At 37.6% G+C, this 15,190-nt stretch overlaps 1 protein-coding gene across 3 annotated transcripts; it reads left to right on the top strand.

Annotated features, from left to right (window-relative positions):
* The first annotated feature begins 1,369 nt into the window (after window positions 1-1,369).
* On the top strand, window positions 1,370-11,339 carry sgms2b (sphingomyelin synthase 2b). 3 transcript variants are annotated; one of them, XM_026369257.1, is made up of 7 exons: window positions 1,370-1,501; window positions 5,180-6,049; window positions 7,248-7,365; window positions 7,449-7,506; window positions 8,357-8,452; window positions 8,563-8,729; window positions 9,058-11,339. In XM_026369257.1, the coding sequence occupies exons 2-7, from the start codon at window positions 5,538-5,540 to the stop codon at window positions 9,229-9,231; spliced, it is 1,125 nt and encodes a 374-aa protein (XP_026225042.1). In that variant the 5' UTR covers window positions 1,370-1,501; window positions 5,180-5,537; the 3' UTR covers window positions 9,232-11,339. The 3 variants fall into 3 exon arrangements, with proteins under 3 accessions (XP_026225042.1, XP_026225044.1, XP_026225045.1); XM_026369259.1 differs by having other exon boundaries at window positions 1,378-1,505; XM_026369260.1 differs by lacking the exon at window positions 1,370-1,501 and adding an exon at window positions 3,655-4,449.
* Window positions 11,340-15,190: the final 3,851 nt, after the last annotated feature.

The following is a 15,190-nucleotide window of genomic DNA, read 5'->3' as shown; positions in this document are numbered from 1 at the left end:
TATCTATAATATAATATTTTTAGGTTATCTAGCTTGTACTGTGCCAGTTTAGTTTATTGTTTAATTTAATGCTCCTTGGTCAGATTCTTTGATGAAGGTTTCCTTCTTTCAAGCTTTACACAATTCTTTACCAAAAATAATGATAATTTAGCAACCTTGGTGAGGGTGTGTTTTTATTATTATTTATTATATCTTTATTATTTTGTCCCTCTTAATTCAACGAGTGAACAACGAATCATGTGAGCTACTGTATATTAGCATATTTGGTCATAACCTCATATTTGCTGACACAATCAGTTTAGGGTGTTGCCTACTGACGGGAAATGAGTTTTAACCAATTAATCTGTGAGTCATTAGTATCAGTGACATCAGCCTTACAGCAGATGTTTGTTTTGTGATTTATCGCCTTTTCACTGAAACTCTGCTGCTGCCATGACCAGTTTCCTCTTGTTGTTTTTGCTAAATATAAAGTTAAGATAACTGACTTGACTCAACTTTCAGATACCTTCACCTGGATGACTGAGAATCTTTACAGAGAAACTGTTTTGCAAGCTGAAGTGATGAAACACCCACACAGAGGTATTAAGAAGCAGGATCCAGTGGGTGTAGGAGCTTAAGTAATACAAGTCATGAAATCTCAGCATCTGTAGCTTTGGCTGTGTCTACTAAAAGCTTCCCAACTCTGTGGAAGTATCTTATAGAGTACCTCTTAAGGTGTACTGATTGTACCGACACACCTGACTGACTACTGACTAATGGGTACACTCATTTTAAATGTTATGTTAATGCTTAACTTTTTCAATCTGCAGATGTAAACACTGATCAAAAAGTTAATGATTTGTTATAGATTAATTCTGGTGTAAAAATCCACATTTATTTATTATTTAGCATTAATAACTTTACACATAACCAGACACACAAATAAAATTCCCCCAGTTGTTAAAACCCTAAATGGTTTAGTGTGATTCTTCATAGTAGTACAAAATAACTAAAATGCAAAAGTGTTGTAGCGAGACAGTCAGTCAAACACGTGGATTTCTGAAGCAACACTATCATAAAACAAATAACAAGTAGGACTTCTTACTAAACACAATCCTCAACTGTGTAATTAAAAGTGAAAAAAATGACTAATGTGGATACAAACAATGCAGGTGTGATGTGGAAAGTGAACATTAATAAGTGCAGAGTAATTCAATTTAATGAACATCAGCTTTAACGTGTTTAGACAACTCCAAATAAACTTTAACGAATTTACTTCCGTAATAAATCTCGGATTTACGGAAATGTCCGAGTGCAGCCGAAGGGCGCGTCGGCGGAAGCTGCCGCACCATATTTGGATTGTGAAAGGCGGGGTCACTGGGCGCGTTCTCACGGACAAACGGGAGCGCGCTCACAGGTAAAGAGGGGCACGCGAGCCGGAGGAGGAAAAGTGCAGTTTGGAGATAAAACGGAATAAAACTGACCGGATGTGAAGGGAAAGGGTGAAAAACAGCGGTGGACGGTAGGTGTGTGTTCGTTCTTCACCTCTCAGCCTGTTTTAGCTCTTTAACAGTGAAAAGACACCGACATGTGTCGCTCACCGTGCGCACAGGTGAGCTGTTCAGAAGGTAATGTCGTCGTCTCAAAGCCGCAAAAGGACTTTTCCTGACTTTTTCTCCCCGCTTAAAAAAAACAACTTTTTCATGCTTCGTTTGTAAAAAGTAAAAATGTTGAAACGATGGATTCATCAGCACGGACGGTATTAGGGGGAAATGGGCCCCTGGGCACAGACGGGGCCCCCCGGTCTGTGGAGGGTCTGGTTTTGGTTGTTTGGTATCAGTTCTCAGTCGTTTTGTGGGTTTGGAGTCAGTTTGTCTGCTTCTTGTTGTCATTTGGAGGCTGGCTTTGCTTTTTCTTTATGTATCTTTATTAGTTTTGTGTCTGTTTCTCTTCATTCAGTCTTATTTTTGCTCTCTTCGTGTGTCTTGTTCATCTTGTTTTGTGTATGGTTTTAGTCATTTTGCATCTGTTTTTGGTCAAATGTCTCATTTTGGTTATGTGGTGGCTGTTTTTCATTTGGTTTAGTTTTCTTCTGGTTGGTTTCCTTTGCTACCAGTGTAATGTCATTTTGTGTTGTCTTGTTGTTTGGTCTATAACTTTCAGTTTAACATTTATTAGTCCTAGTTTGAGCAGCTTTTGTCATGAACTCACTGTCTTTAGATTTCTGATTGTTGGACAGACCAAACTACACATTTAAAGATACTTGGTTGGTATTTTTCACCAATTCTACACCAAATTGACAAGAAAAACAAATGAATGAAGAAGCAAACCTTGGTAGCAGCCTTAGTTTTATTCCGTTTTTTAGTTGCAACTCTGTTAAAACTCTCCTTCCTGTCAGTCTTGCGTTAATGAATCAGCTCTAATGTGGGGAAATTGAATTCCCATGATGTTAACTTGATTAGGGTTTGTTTCTGTTACTCTGCAGGGCTGTAAACAGGATGTGACATGAAGAAGCAACATGCAGAAGGTGATTTAGGGATGGTTTGGGCCCTGAAAATCCGTTTTACAACTGAAAGAGCTCATTTGTCCTCCTTAGAAAAACAGAACAATTAGCAGTTATATTACATCTGTCATGTGTAACACGTGGTTGGAATAGATGATAATTTTATTAATGACAGTATTTTTTCCTCACTTAAGCAGTGACAATATTGAATGTCTGAAAATAGGCGAAATGGAGCTGTTAAAATATTAGAACTATTGTTAAACTGTTCTTTTTTGTTTATCTATTAGTTGTTTGGTCAATAATGTCAGAATAGCCTGTCAAATGTGCACCCCAGTTTTCCAAAGACCAAGGTGTCGTTACCAATACTCCAAAAATCATACAAATCTGAGGTGTTTCTGATGAGGTTTCATTGGTAAACATTGTATTTACATTTACCATTGCCGTCTAAATGATGGTGCCTGACGACTTTCTGAAAATGTTTTAACCTGTCTGTAGGTAACAAGCTGTAGAAAGACGTGCTGAGCTTTGGCAGGAGTAGACTATCTCAAATAAACTGATGTTTCAACACGAGCGTGCCTGCTTTAGAGCTTCAGGGCAAATAGTTTTAAAGCTGTTTTACTTTTTGTGCTGAGAGTTTTAACCATAACACACAACATGCATGTGCATATTTGCACCCATACATGCACTTTTGTGTGAAATGTTGCAGGGGCAGCAGGGAGAGGAGGTATTTAGCAGGAGAGAGAGACATGACTCACATTTTAACTCGATCTGCAGTCGTCTACACTTTTCAATACTGTCCTTGTCTGCAGGGAGGGTGTGTTTGGCATTCCCAAATATTAAATTTCTACTCAGACACACAAGCACTTGCTGATTGTAGATTTAAAAAGTGTAAAAAATGCACGTTAAGGTATTTCTGTTTAAGTCAACAAATCCTGTGGACAAAACAGTCAAACACCAACTCTATTTCTGTCAGTGTATGTGGGACTGAGCCAAAATAAACTATGGTCTGTCTGTTTATGATGATGAAGGAACATGTTCACAGGTTCACTAATGTGATTTTAATAGGTTAAAGTGCAGCTGTAAGAAGAAGATATAATAATTATTAAATAAATAATTATTTATTTAATACAGTTGCTTTTATATCTACATTTTAATACAGAGCAACACCAAATTATTGTCTAAATTGTCGCAGTTGATAAACTGATGTTTAACTGCAGAGATTCCATAGATTCAGGTCCCGTCATATGTCCTATTCAAAACGTCATTAAGAATTTCTTAAATTTATCAACAGCCATGTGCCATTAATTAATACAGCTGCTACTGACATTGCAGCACTTTAAAAAAAAACAGCTCAAAGAGGTATTGTTCAAAGTTGGAGGAAATGTTATCACCTGGCAGCACACAGGTGGAAAACCAAGTTTAATTAATGAAACATGACTGTGTGAGAAAGCAGGAGAAGTTGGTGAAGTGTAAAGGAAGTTTGCAGTAGAATAAGAATCAGCTCTAGTGCCTCCGTTTATACATACCTATCATACAAGACGTACGTGTGGCATGAGAAGTCTACTAACAGGAAGCATTAAAGATGAAAGTCACCACAAAAGGCATGAAAGAAGCTAAAGAAAAAACATCAGACATAGGTGTTATTTTAAGTGGTGCAGGAAAATTCTTCCTCCAGCTCGCCAGTAACGACCGTCTACATGTTAGTCAACGCCGTCTGACTAGTTTTATGTTTCCCGATGTCACATGTGTCAGTGCTGTGGCATCAACGGTATGTGAGTGTGTGTAGGAGGGTGTGTCTGTTTTACAGGGAGTGCCTCGCTCAGGTCATTTGAAGTCAAACACTCTCAATGTGCATTTTCACAACAGCTGTGTGTGTCGGTGAACCCATATGAACTTGATTAACTGCAGAGATAAGAACATTCCTGCATAGAACCACAGCAGATTCCAGAAGAGTCGGGCGACAGCAGGTGTGTAGTTCAGAACTTCATTAAGAATTCTGTTGATTTACCAGGAAAGAGTAAGCACAAAATACTACTGCTGCTGCTAAAAATACAGCACACAGGAGAGCCGGATTACACAGCGATTGTCTGAGGTTGAACATTTGATTAGTGCACAATGTTTGAATAATAATTAAAGTTTCATGAATGAAGAATAAACAGTTGGGAATGTAGCAAAAATAACAGAAATATAAAATGAAGTTTGCAGGTAAAAGTTTACTTCTCTTGCAAACTTAATTTATATTATTTTCATTTTTGTTAATTTTACAATGTTGTAAAATCACAGTTATGTTTATCATCATTTCATCTGCTCAATATTGCTTTTTTTTATCAAAATACTGATAAATGCTTATTTATACGCAGATAACTTCATGTTTTATTAATTTCATCATTACTTTATTACTATATTACTGTTCATCATGTTTAAAGGTAGCTCACGAACGACATTTATTTAAAGCGAATCATTAAAATTATTATTAAATAGTGAGAATAGTTTCAGTTTTGTTTTCTGTCTACCAACAAATAAAATAAAATATTAAAGTTTGAGTTGGTTCAATTGTCAGTGACGTAAAGTTGCATTGACACAGAAGATCTGCTCTGACGCAAAATGGCTTTTTATTTTTACTTGTGGTATATTTTCACAGGAAGTCTCATTTTGTGTTGAACAGTTAAAGTAAAGATGTGTTCTGTGGTTTTTCAGGTTTGTGCTGAATCATCCTGCCTGGACTGGATCGACCAATCACCTTCCTGCCCTGTGACCTCACCGGTCTCTTATTGATCTCATCATATGTGACTAGACTGACCAGAAGAAAGAACTCCAGACTCCAGCACTGACCTGTTCGTCACTGATACTGGATTATCGATCTTACCTGAACCGTGACAAAGCAGTCGATACCTGACAAAGCAATATTTTTGAGCACGTCCACGAGCCGCTAAACCAACACACTCAAGCTGGTTTATGTTGATCCTCTAATGTCTCTTATAGACTTTGGTTAACTGAGGAACCAGCGAGTCTTTCTTACTGGTCCAGTGATCCTTTACACGTCATAAAGGAATCGATGGCTGCGTCAGAACTGATCCAGAACGACGAGCGTCCCCATGTGGAAGTTAACGTGACCACTACGAATTCCTCTACGCCTCAGAGGGTTGCAAACGGTAACCCAGCACAGCACTCCCCCATGCCGGCGCCCCAGTCTGATGCCCACGATGGCAAAAACAAACTGAGCAGCCTGTTCAAACAGAACCAGCTGATCCACTCTCTGAGCAATGGACTGAAACGACACTGCGACTACGTTAAAATCACTGTGTCCGAGGAGCGGGCGAACCGCCTCCCAAAAGAGTGGTGGAAGACCGGCGTGGCCTTCCTCTACGCCCTCTTCAACCTCATCTTCACCACCGTTGTCATCACCATCGTTCACGAGAGGGTGCCGGACAAGTCGGTGAACCCACCACTACCTGACAAGTTCTTCGACTATGTAGACCGAGTGCCTTGGGCCTTCACAGTCACTGAGGCCAACGGACTGATCCTGGTCGGACTCTGGCTCATCCAGTGGCTCTTCCTCAAACATAAGTATGAGGCTTTTTCCTTTTTATTAAGAACTCTATACTATAGTTATTGACAAAGTAAATATCAGATCATCAGAACATTTAGTTTAAAAGTTTGATTTTGAGAAGTTTTGAATTTGTCTATCACAGCTGCTAGAAACATGTCCTAAAACAACGTTCAGGTCCTTTTATGGACACAGAAACAGGTTTTATAATCTTTCCTTTTACAATACAGGCTGTGAACTGATCCTTTCCTAACTCTAGTGATGGGGGGTCAAAATGCACGATCCTTATTCTGTGGAAAAACTATTCATATGTATCTAAAGCTAATATGAGGCTTAGGCAGTTTGAGTTTATTAAAGGCGGGAATTCACTGTGTGGTTTTGGACTCGCAGACCAAAGATGCTGTGACCTACTTAGTACTAACCAACCGACTGGAATCGTGCATGAAATGTCTCAACCTCATTATTTACAGCTGTAGTGGTTCACATGAATGCAACTTAACTAAAGTGAATATTTTCCAGAGCTTGTCAGCGTAAATCTCTCTTTGGTGTCACTGTTCAACTACTGGAATTCGCTGTAGGATGTCCCAATAACTCCTTAAAAAGCATCCAAGACAGATCATATGTAAAATGTGAAATACAATTTGAATATAAAACAATGTTTTTGCTGCTTGTTGCCTGTTTTTGTTGCCTGTTCTTTTCTCTCTCCTCTTTCCACTCACCCCAACTGGTCGAGGCAGATGGCCGCCCACCATGAGCCTAGTTCTATGTCTGCTCCTAGTGCTGCTCAAATGGGATTGTTGGGTTTTCTATATAATTTTGCGATCCTTGAGATAACTTCTTTTTTGATTCGGCGCTATACAAATAAAATTGAATTGAATTAATGTAGCAGGTAGAAGCCTTTTGCACAGTCGACAGTGGATTTTGTTCCCTATAACCAACATTGGAAGCATCTTTTAGAGTGATGTTTTAAAGCTCTGTATTAATAGGAGGAATTACAGCAAGAAAAACCAGTTTCTGTGTTTACGTGGGCACTGGACTGGAAAAAGTGCAAACCTATCCTTTAATCCTAGAATGCAACTGATGTGAAGCTACAGTAGCTGGTAGATCAACGTGTAAGACAAATTTAGGTACTGGATTCCAAAAAAGCTGGTGCAACCCAGTCCTGGACTGTAAATAAATATTTGTGAAACCCGTTTCTCTGTGTCTCTGTGACTGCAGAGCGATAGTGGGTCGTCGTTGTTTCTTCCTGATTGGGACTCTCTACATGTATCGCTGCATCACCATGTACATCACCACTCTGCCAGTGCCTGGAAAACACATGGTGTGCGCTCCAAAGGTACTCATTTATTTACATTTACCACACATTTACATGTGGTTTGCATACAGTTCATCAAAGTTTCTTTGTGTGACTCTCTGCAGCTGTACAACGACTCAACTGGGAAAATATGGAGGATACTGAGGCTGATCTCAGGAGGAGGTAACAAACAGTTATAGTCAGATATGATTTAACTAATGATATTTAACTAAGTTCACAGGCCAAGAACAGAGAATCTGGTCTTTGCATTAGGGCTGATTGATGAATATCATAGTATTAAAAAATGTAAAATCTTCAGTCTAGTTGTTGATTTAACAGCAAGTCAGGACCACAGCTCCCAGTAGAGTCAACACAGTAAACAAAAAACAACAGGAAGTTAGTTTGAGATGGAAAAAAAAACCCAGACATAGAGTTTTATTACAGTGGCTATGGAGGCAATAACAGAGTTCATAGCAAACGATATGATGCGGTGACCAAACCTGGGTTTATGGCTTGATAAAAGACTTTTAACTAACTTTTGTATTAATGTTTACACCAAGCTCATTTGTCAGTGCTTTGATATGTTGTCATGATAATTATTACATGTTTACAAGGCTGGAAGCTCAACAAATCAGTTGTCATATCAGGTCATATATCATCTCAATTTAACACAACATAGAGGCCTGCCCTTGGCTCTGGACTTTGATTTTACAGTGAAACTTAAGGAATAAACTTCAGTTTTAAGGTCAGACGGAGGATCAGACTGAAGACTTTTTTTGAAAACTTAATATGAATTATTAATATAAACTTAAATGTGCATTGTGGTTAAAAAGCAGTTTGTTTTTATTCTGTAAAATATCTTAGCACAGAAAAAATAATTTGTATTATTATTATTATAAATCACGGGCTGTTCGCTTTCTTTTTGTTTGCAGCTCCAATCCACAAAATAGATTCATATTTTCCATTAGATTCAATTTTCCATTAACCTCTTGCATTGTGCTTTGGAAACAGTGTCTTTGTTTGTTGTGTTCAGGTTTGTCTCTGACTGGTTCCCACATGATGTGTGGAGACTTCCTGTACAGCGGACACACGGTCATGCTGACTCTGTCCTACCTCTTCATCAAGGAGTGTGAGTGAAATTCATAATTAAATTAAGAAGAAAAATACCTAATAATTACACAATTAAATAATAATTAAAATGATAATTAAGTTATTGGCTGAATTTTTGTGTGTGTGCAGACTCTCCTCGGTGGATGTGGTGGTACCACTGGATCTGCTGGGGTCTCAGTGTCTCGGGAGTCCTCTGCATCCTGATCGGCCACGAGCACTACAGTGTCGACGTGGTGATCGCGTACATCGTCACCACCAGGATCTTCTGGTGGTACCACACCATGGCCAACACACACGTAGGTGGACACACACCGAACACACTCATAAATTTGAAGTTCTCATCACATTTTATCTTAGTTCTTGTTTTCAGATGTTAATTGTTTTTCATGTCATTGAAATTATGGTTGTCAGTATGTGATAATGCAATTTTTTAGAAATGAAACAGTTATTCTGGAACTCTGTTTATATATGATGATATAAATTGTACAAAGGCATCGAAGTATCACATTTTAGAAGTTGAAGTCTGTGACATTTTTGCATTTTTAGCCAGAAAAATTAATAATGAACTGCTTATTTAGCTAATAGTAGCTCCACTGTTTTAACCTCCTGCTTATTTCTGATCAGGCGCTGCGTCAGTCTCCCAACAACTACTTATCGAGGACGTGGTGGAACCGGATCTTCAATTTCTTGGAGAAGAACGTCCAGACAACGGTTCCTGTCGCGTTCGAGTGGCCAGTAGCTCTGCCCTCATGCTGCCGACAGAGATACAGGATGGTGGAGGGCGGGAGGGACGAGTGAGGACAGAGGGGAGCTAACTGAGCTGAGGTGAAGGAAATGTGTATGGAGAGAATGATGGAGATGGAGGTTATTGGTTAGAAACCAGCATTTCCATCTCTTCTCCTGATTACTGAGGAAGACGATGCACAGGAGGGTGCACCATCTTCTACAACGTTTACATTATTACATTCACCTGGTATTTAATAATCAGCACTGGAACAGTAATGACACAGCGAAGTCGTCCTCCCCTTACCTTGGAAATGTTCAGACTGATCAGTGGAGGTACGAGAGGTTGACTGTAAAACCAGGTTTCTGATAAAATACGTGTAAAGCGATGAGGAAAATTATTTTCACTTAAGTACAGCTAGTATCAAACACTATCTTAAAACGTATTTCTCTTTTGTTTTCTTGGACAGTGCAACCCAATATTCACAACTTTCAGTATTTTTGTTGTCATCCAGCTGAAGATCAAGAAGACGCAGTAAAATATGGTCGACTCTTGCAGCATCTGACAGTGTTTGAGCGTTTGACTGAAAAACAAAACACTCTACTAGACGAGTTGTATTTTAAAATGCAGCCTAATGGTGTTTCCATTGGCATCAAACTTGAATCGAAGGCTTTGGAGAGATTTCGAGAATATCTGATGGCGATCACAGGAGATTTAACAACTAATGAAGATTTTCAGTGCAGAGTAATTTAACAGTTTTTGGTTCAATGTATGAAACATCAAGAAAATTGTCAAGTGGACTGTTTATTGGATGTTGTTTGACTATTTGCTTGACTGAAACTATCACAGTTGGACCGTTTCTCTGTTGATTGACTAGTCGATTAATGGATTAACGCTTTCAGTCCTGTTCTGATAAAAAGTCTCTGCCTCAATCTAACTTTAAAATAACAAGTCTCTGCAGTTAAACCTCAGTCATTATGTGCTTGCTTAGATGAGCAGCTGTGATACCAGCGTGACGGCTATCACTGGTAAACAACCTACTGATTCCCAAAAATTAACTCATGGTGAACTTTTATAAATAAAATCAGTTATTTGATGGCACTCATCCAAATAATTGTAGTTTTTCCTGAAACCTCAGACTTTTATAACTGTCCAGGTAAAAAAAAATGTCTGGACAGTATTAAAACAAAAACAGTATTTTAATCTGTTTCTCAGGTGGTGTGTTTTTTGAGGTCATCTTTATTTTGAGATGTTGCTGTCTGTTTGGTCAAACTAACAGTGTGTGTGGCTGTGTTAGTGACTTTTTGAAGGAAAGAAAAATGCTGATTAAGACATTGTCTGTATATATATGTTCCCCTTTAGTCTGTAAATAGTCTAGTTAGTTCATAGCAGCTGTCAGCATTGTTGTCAATTTCAAATCAAGCCAGTTGATTTCAGTTTCTACGGATGTACTCACTTTGAATAATGCTTAAATCTCAAGCTTAGTTATAACATTTATGCTTATTTAACTAGTGGTATGCTTTTATGTAGTTGTTCTCCAGACTATTCCTTTTATAACATCACCAACATACTGACGACTGCTACACAGTTCCAGGACCAAAGCTAAAATTGCTAGCCACTTAGCATTACTAGTGCTAAGATAAGTTTATCTTAGCACATGGTTTGTTTTAGCATAAGTTTATCTCTCTCTTTGAGAGAGTACACACTTTAGTGTTGTAGCCACATGCTAACTTAGCATGCTAAACTTGTATTAATAAGTAACGTTAGCTAAATTAAGAGATAATGAGTCTTGGTTTGTGAGAGATTCCAAACCAAAGGTAATGGAGCTAACTAAGCTAGCGACTAAACTTTATTTTGGTCTTTATCAGAGCGAGTGTTCATGAGTATAAGTTAATGAATACTGTGTGTTACTGTACTAGATTATAGTTCAAATGTGTAAAGTATTGAGACACTGAGCTGTCAGTGGTCTGTTTTTGTTCTTTGTTTTACTGTTTTCTTCGTTAATGGCATTCTTTATTGTAAATGTATCAGTGACAGAACAACTGCCTGTATATTTTTTTGATTGCACCAGAACTCCCTGAGAAATGCTGCTGATTTAAAGTTGGCACAGAATGTCCTTAATTAAAGTTATCAAGTTAACTTTCTGAGTGTTACCTTATGTTCAGCACTACATCACTGACATCTGCACCTGTCCTCAAAAGACCAGTTTGATTTTAATTATTTTAATTTGGTTAAAATTTCACTTTATTACTTTAATAAAACATTTTTACTAGACCTCATTTTGTAATATAACATGTCATTTATGTTGTAAAAAAGAAAAATGGATGAGCAACACAAAAATGTTTTCTTAAGAAATCTAAGATTAATGTAAAGTGAATATAGACTTTTGTATCAGAACTTTTATAAAAAATGAAATTCAAAAAATGTTTTAGAAAAAATAATATAAAAGAATATGTGTGTGTAAAGTTAAAATAGCTGGAAATATCATTGAAGCTTTTAAAACAATATAATATAATAAAAAAATGTTTTATAATATATAGTCTTCAAAAAGATCAAATGTTCAACATAGCTGAAATATTAAAACCCCCCAAAAATTATAAAATAAAACTCTCAATATATATATAAAAAATAATAATTATTGTGATGTACAAATTTTACTGGAAGCTAAAGAGAACTGAGAAACATCACACAGTGATCCAAAATATTATTTCATAAAGAGAAGGGATGGTAAATGTTATTGTTTTATTCCACTGTATCAGCAGTAATTTTACTGGGTGGACGTGTTGTCACATGTTTTCTCATCCAGCAGTCAGAGTCCAGGTACAGAACAAAAACAACAGCAGCATTTCACCCTTAACTTGAAGGGATTTAGAGCACATAGTAAAGATACAAGGTCTTAAATGTGCACACACCAGAAGTCCATGTATGTATCCATGCAGATTGTGTAATTTAGACACGGCCAGAATAAATGAAATCATTACAGTTCAACAGTTTCATTCACTACATATAAGACTTTAAAACTTTCAATCACATTAAATAATGATAATGATTGTTTTAACCTGACCTGGAACAGTTTACTAAGGGCTGCTGCCTTCGCTTCCTCTTCTTTTTACCCTGGAAAAAATAAGAAAAAGTAGAAACTGAAGCTTTCTGAAACGTGTAGCGCAAACATACTAGTAATGAGGATACGTACGTAGTTATCTCTTGCAGACCATCCAGGATAAAGTTGCATGTGGAGCTGTCTTTCCTTCTGGGCCAGGTCATAATACTTGGACTGTTCGGAGCGCGACAAAGCGTGCCACTGTGACAGATTGGACACTAGATTACTTTGATACTGGGTAATTGTTATAGAGATAAAGATATCTACTAAAGCTAAATTTATAATAGATGTAAGACATCTGTGTTCTTTCAGGAGCAAAGTATTTTATAAGTAAAGTAAAGATAACATGAGAACGTTCCCACCCTGCGTCCCAGGATGCGGTTGATGGCGGCGCTCTCTCGCGCTCGTCCCTCCTGCAGCACTTTGTGTCTCGTCTCCTTCATGTAGAGCATAAAGGCGTTCAGAGGTTTCTTCACCTGCACAGACTCGCTGAGGGCGAGAGACATACACAACACATGTGGACAGAGAGACAGAGAGAGACCATTCAAATTACTGGATCAGGTTTCAGATTCTGGAAGTCTTGAAGAAGTAGTAGTATCTGTTGCTGTCTTCATAGAAGATGTAGTTGGAGTGGTAGTAAGTGCTAGATGTTCTAGTAGTAGAAGTACTGAAATAAAATTAGCACAAGTTGTAATTGTCATTTTAGCTGTAGTATCCATACAATAAGTAGTAGTACTAACAGAAGTACAGGCAGCAATTCTACTATTAGTAATATTTTACAGTGATACAAGAAGCAGTAGTAGTTGTGGTTTTTGTTATTGCACAGTGAAGATTTTAAATATTGCATATGTACTGCAGTACACCCAGATCAATGTTCTATATTGACTTTTATACAGTCAGAAGTAGTCGGAGCAGTATTGTAAGTAGTAGATATTGTAGTAGTAGTAGTTGCCATTTTAGGAGAAGTTGGAAGGATAGTAGTAGAAATTGTTGTAACTGTAGTAGTAGCAAAATATTAGTACTTTGTGTAGGAGTAGTGGTTGTGGTATAAATAGGAGACAGAACAATACTAACAGCAGTACTAGTAATAGCTCAGTACAAGGTGTCAAATAGAACAACAGTACTGCAGTTTACTAAGATCTGAGTTCTTTAGTATATTTCAAATATTAGTAATGATAGTTGCAAGGAGTAATACTAGCAGCAGTACCTGTTCTACTAATGTTTTAAAAGAAGAGAAGATAGCAGCAAATGGTGTGCATTCAGACCAAATCAGGTACAGAAGAAGTAGTATTTTATAGTAGTTGTAGTAGTACTAATTGTGTTTAACAATAACAGCCAAAGCAGTAGTAACAGAAGTAGTAACACAGTTTAAAATACTACAGGTCAAGTAGTAGCAGCAGAGGAACAATAAGAAATAGTAGTTGCAGTAGTTACAGTAGTAGTAGAAGTATCCGGGAACTCACCTGGTGACGCTGTTGCCGTAGTGACAGGGGTGTGTCCTGGAGTGTGGGGCAACAGGTGACGTGATTGGCTGAATGAATGGAGAGGATGGAGGAACATATCTGTCACTGTAGAGGAGGAGAGGGACGAGAGGATGGACGGAGGACTGCAGAGAGAGGACAGAGTAGTATCAGTAGTAGTAAAAGTAGTAGTAAAAGTAGTAGTATTCTCTGTTAGCTGAATACTTTTACTGTAAATGGCTTATTTCAGTGTGATGAGTGTCAGGGGCCACTGAACAGCACCTTTGGGTTAACGTCACATTTTCCACCATATTTAATTGAATAAATACAGTTTTAGTGTTTTATATTCAGTAGTAGACGAAGTACTCAAGGTTTGTATGTGGAGATACGCAACATCAGCGAATGCTAACGTGATACTCAATCTACCAGGGGGGCATTAGGGTGTATGACAGCAGCAGGAGATGTAAAATAAAAAACATAACTAGATTCTAACAGAGAGAGACAATAGCTTGTAGCTTTGGTCTTTTTGTCCTTTTCAGTTATTACAAAAGGGCAAAAAATACTACAATATGTTCAGTACACAATACACACTCCAGGGAAAATACAGTAATGTTCACAGTGACACACACAATAAGCCTGAAGACAGAGACCCCTTCAGTTTCTATGGGTAATATTTAACACTGATTGTGCTAGAAAGGCCACATATTGGCTTGAGGGACTCTTTAACAGACACACTCACACACACACACACACACACACACACACACACACACACACACACACACACACACACACTCACAGCGGTAGTGGGCTGAGTGTGGCGCCTGCTGGTCAGATTCAGGTACTGCTGCTGTGGAGGTGGACACCAGTCAAACACCTGAGGTTGACCTGAAACGTGGAATAATAAGAAAAACATGTGGTACACGTTAATGTACGTATTCACTGGAGCTCAGGGTACTTTTTACTTTAATTAATTACATTAATTAGGTTTACTGACCACAGGTTGGTGCTGCAGGCCTCTGGTTCAGTCCACTCATCAGTCTGATCTCATGAAAAAACATGTTGTCGTTAAGGCCAATTAACAAGGACGAAATATTAAATGCTTTACATGAATAAGAGTCTGTTCATTTTAAACAGTGGGGCATGAAATAATTAGTTACTTGTGTAATCGTAATTATTATTTTCAAATATAACAAAAAGTTAGATAAAGTTGCCATTAAGAATTTGTAGAGCAGTGACCTTTGAGTAATTAAAATTATTATGATTGTTATTACATGACAGTATAACTTAATAGCTTTGTATGAGTAGCACTTATTCCTCCACAGTTAAAAAAGTAAAAAATAAAACAAGTAATAAAATTATTCAGTAAATAACATTTTTATTTTAAAATGTTGTTAGTAACTATATGATTAAAAAAACATTTTTTTTACAGAAATGGGAACGATAGTTTTACAAAGAAATAATAAAACAATA

This window comes from Anabas testudineus, chromosome 18 (assembly GCF_900324465.2).
Source record: "Anabas testudineus chromosome 18, fAnaTes1.2, whole genome shotgun sequence".
Classification (NCBI taxonomy): Eukaryota; Metazoa; Chordata; class Actinopteri; order Anabantiformes; family Anabantidae; genus Anabas; species Anabas testudineus.
The sequence above is the reverse complement of the archived record's forward strand: the minus strand, read 5'-3'. Positions and strand labels throughout refer to the sequence as shown.

Bases quoted from the DNA above. Each gene is read 5' to 3' on its own strand.
- sgms2b (XM_026369257.1), top strand. From the start codon at position 5,538: ATGGCTGCGTCAGAACTGATCCAGAACGACGAGCGTCCCCATGTGGAA. The intron at 7,366-7,448 runs GTACTCATTTAT...GACTCTCTGCAG, and splicing joins ACATGGTGTGCGCTCCAAAG to CTGTACAACGACTCAACTGG. The intron at 8,453-8,562 runs GTGAGTGAAATT...GTGTGTGTGCAG, and splicing joins CTACCTCTTCATCAAGGAGT to ACTCTCCTCGGTGGATGTGG.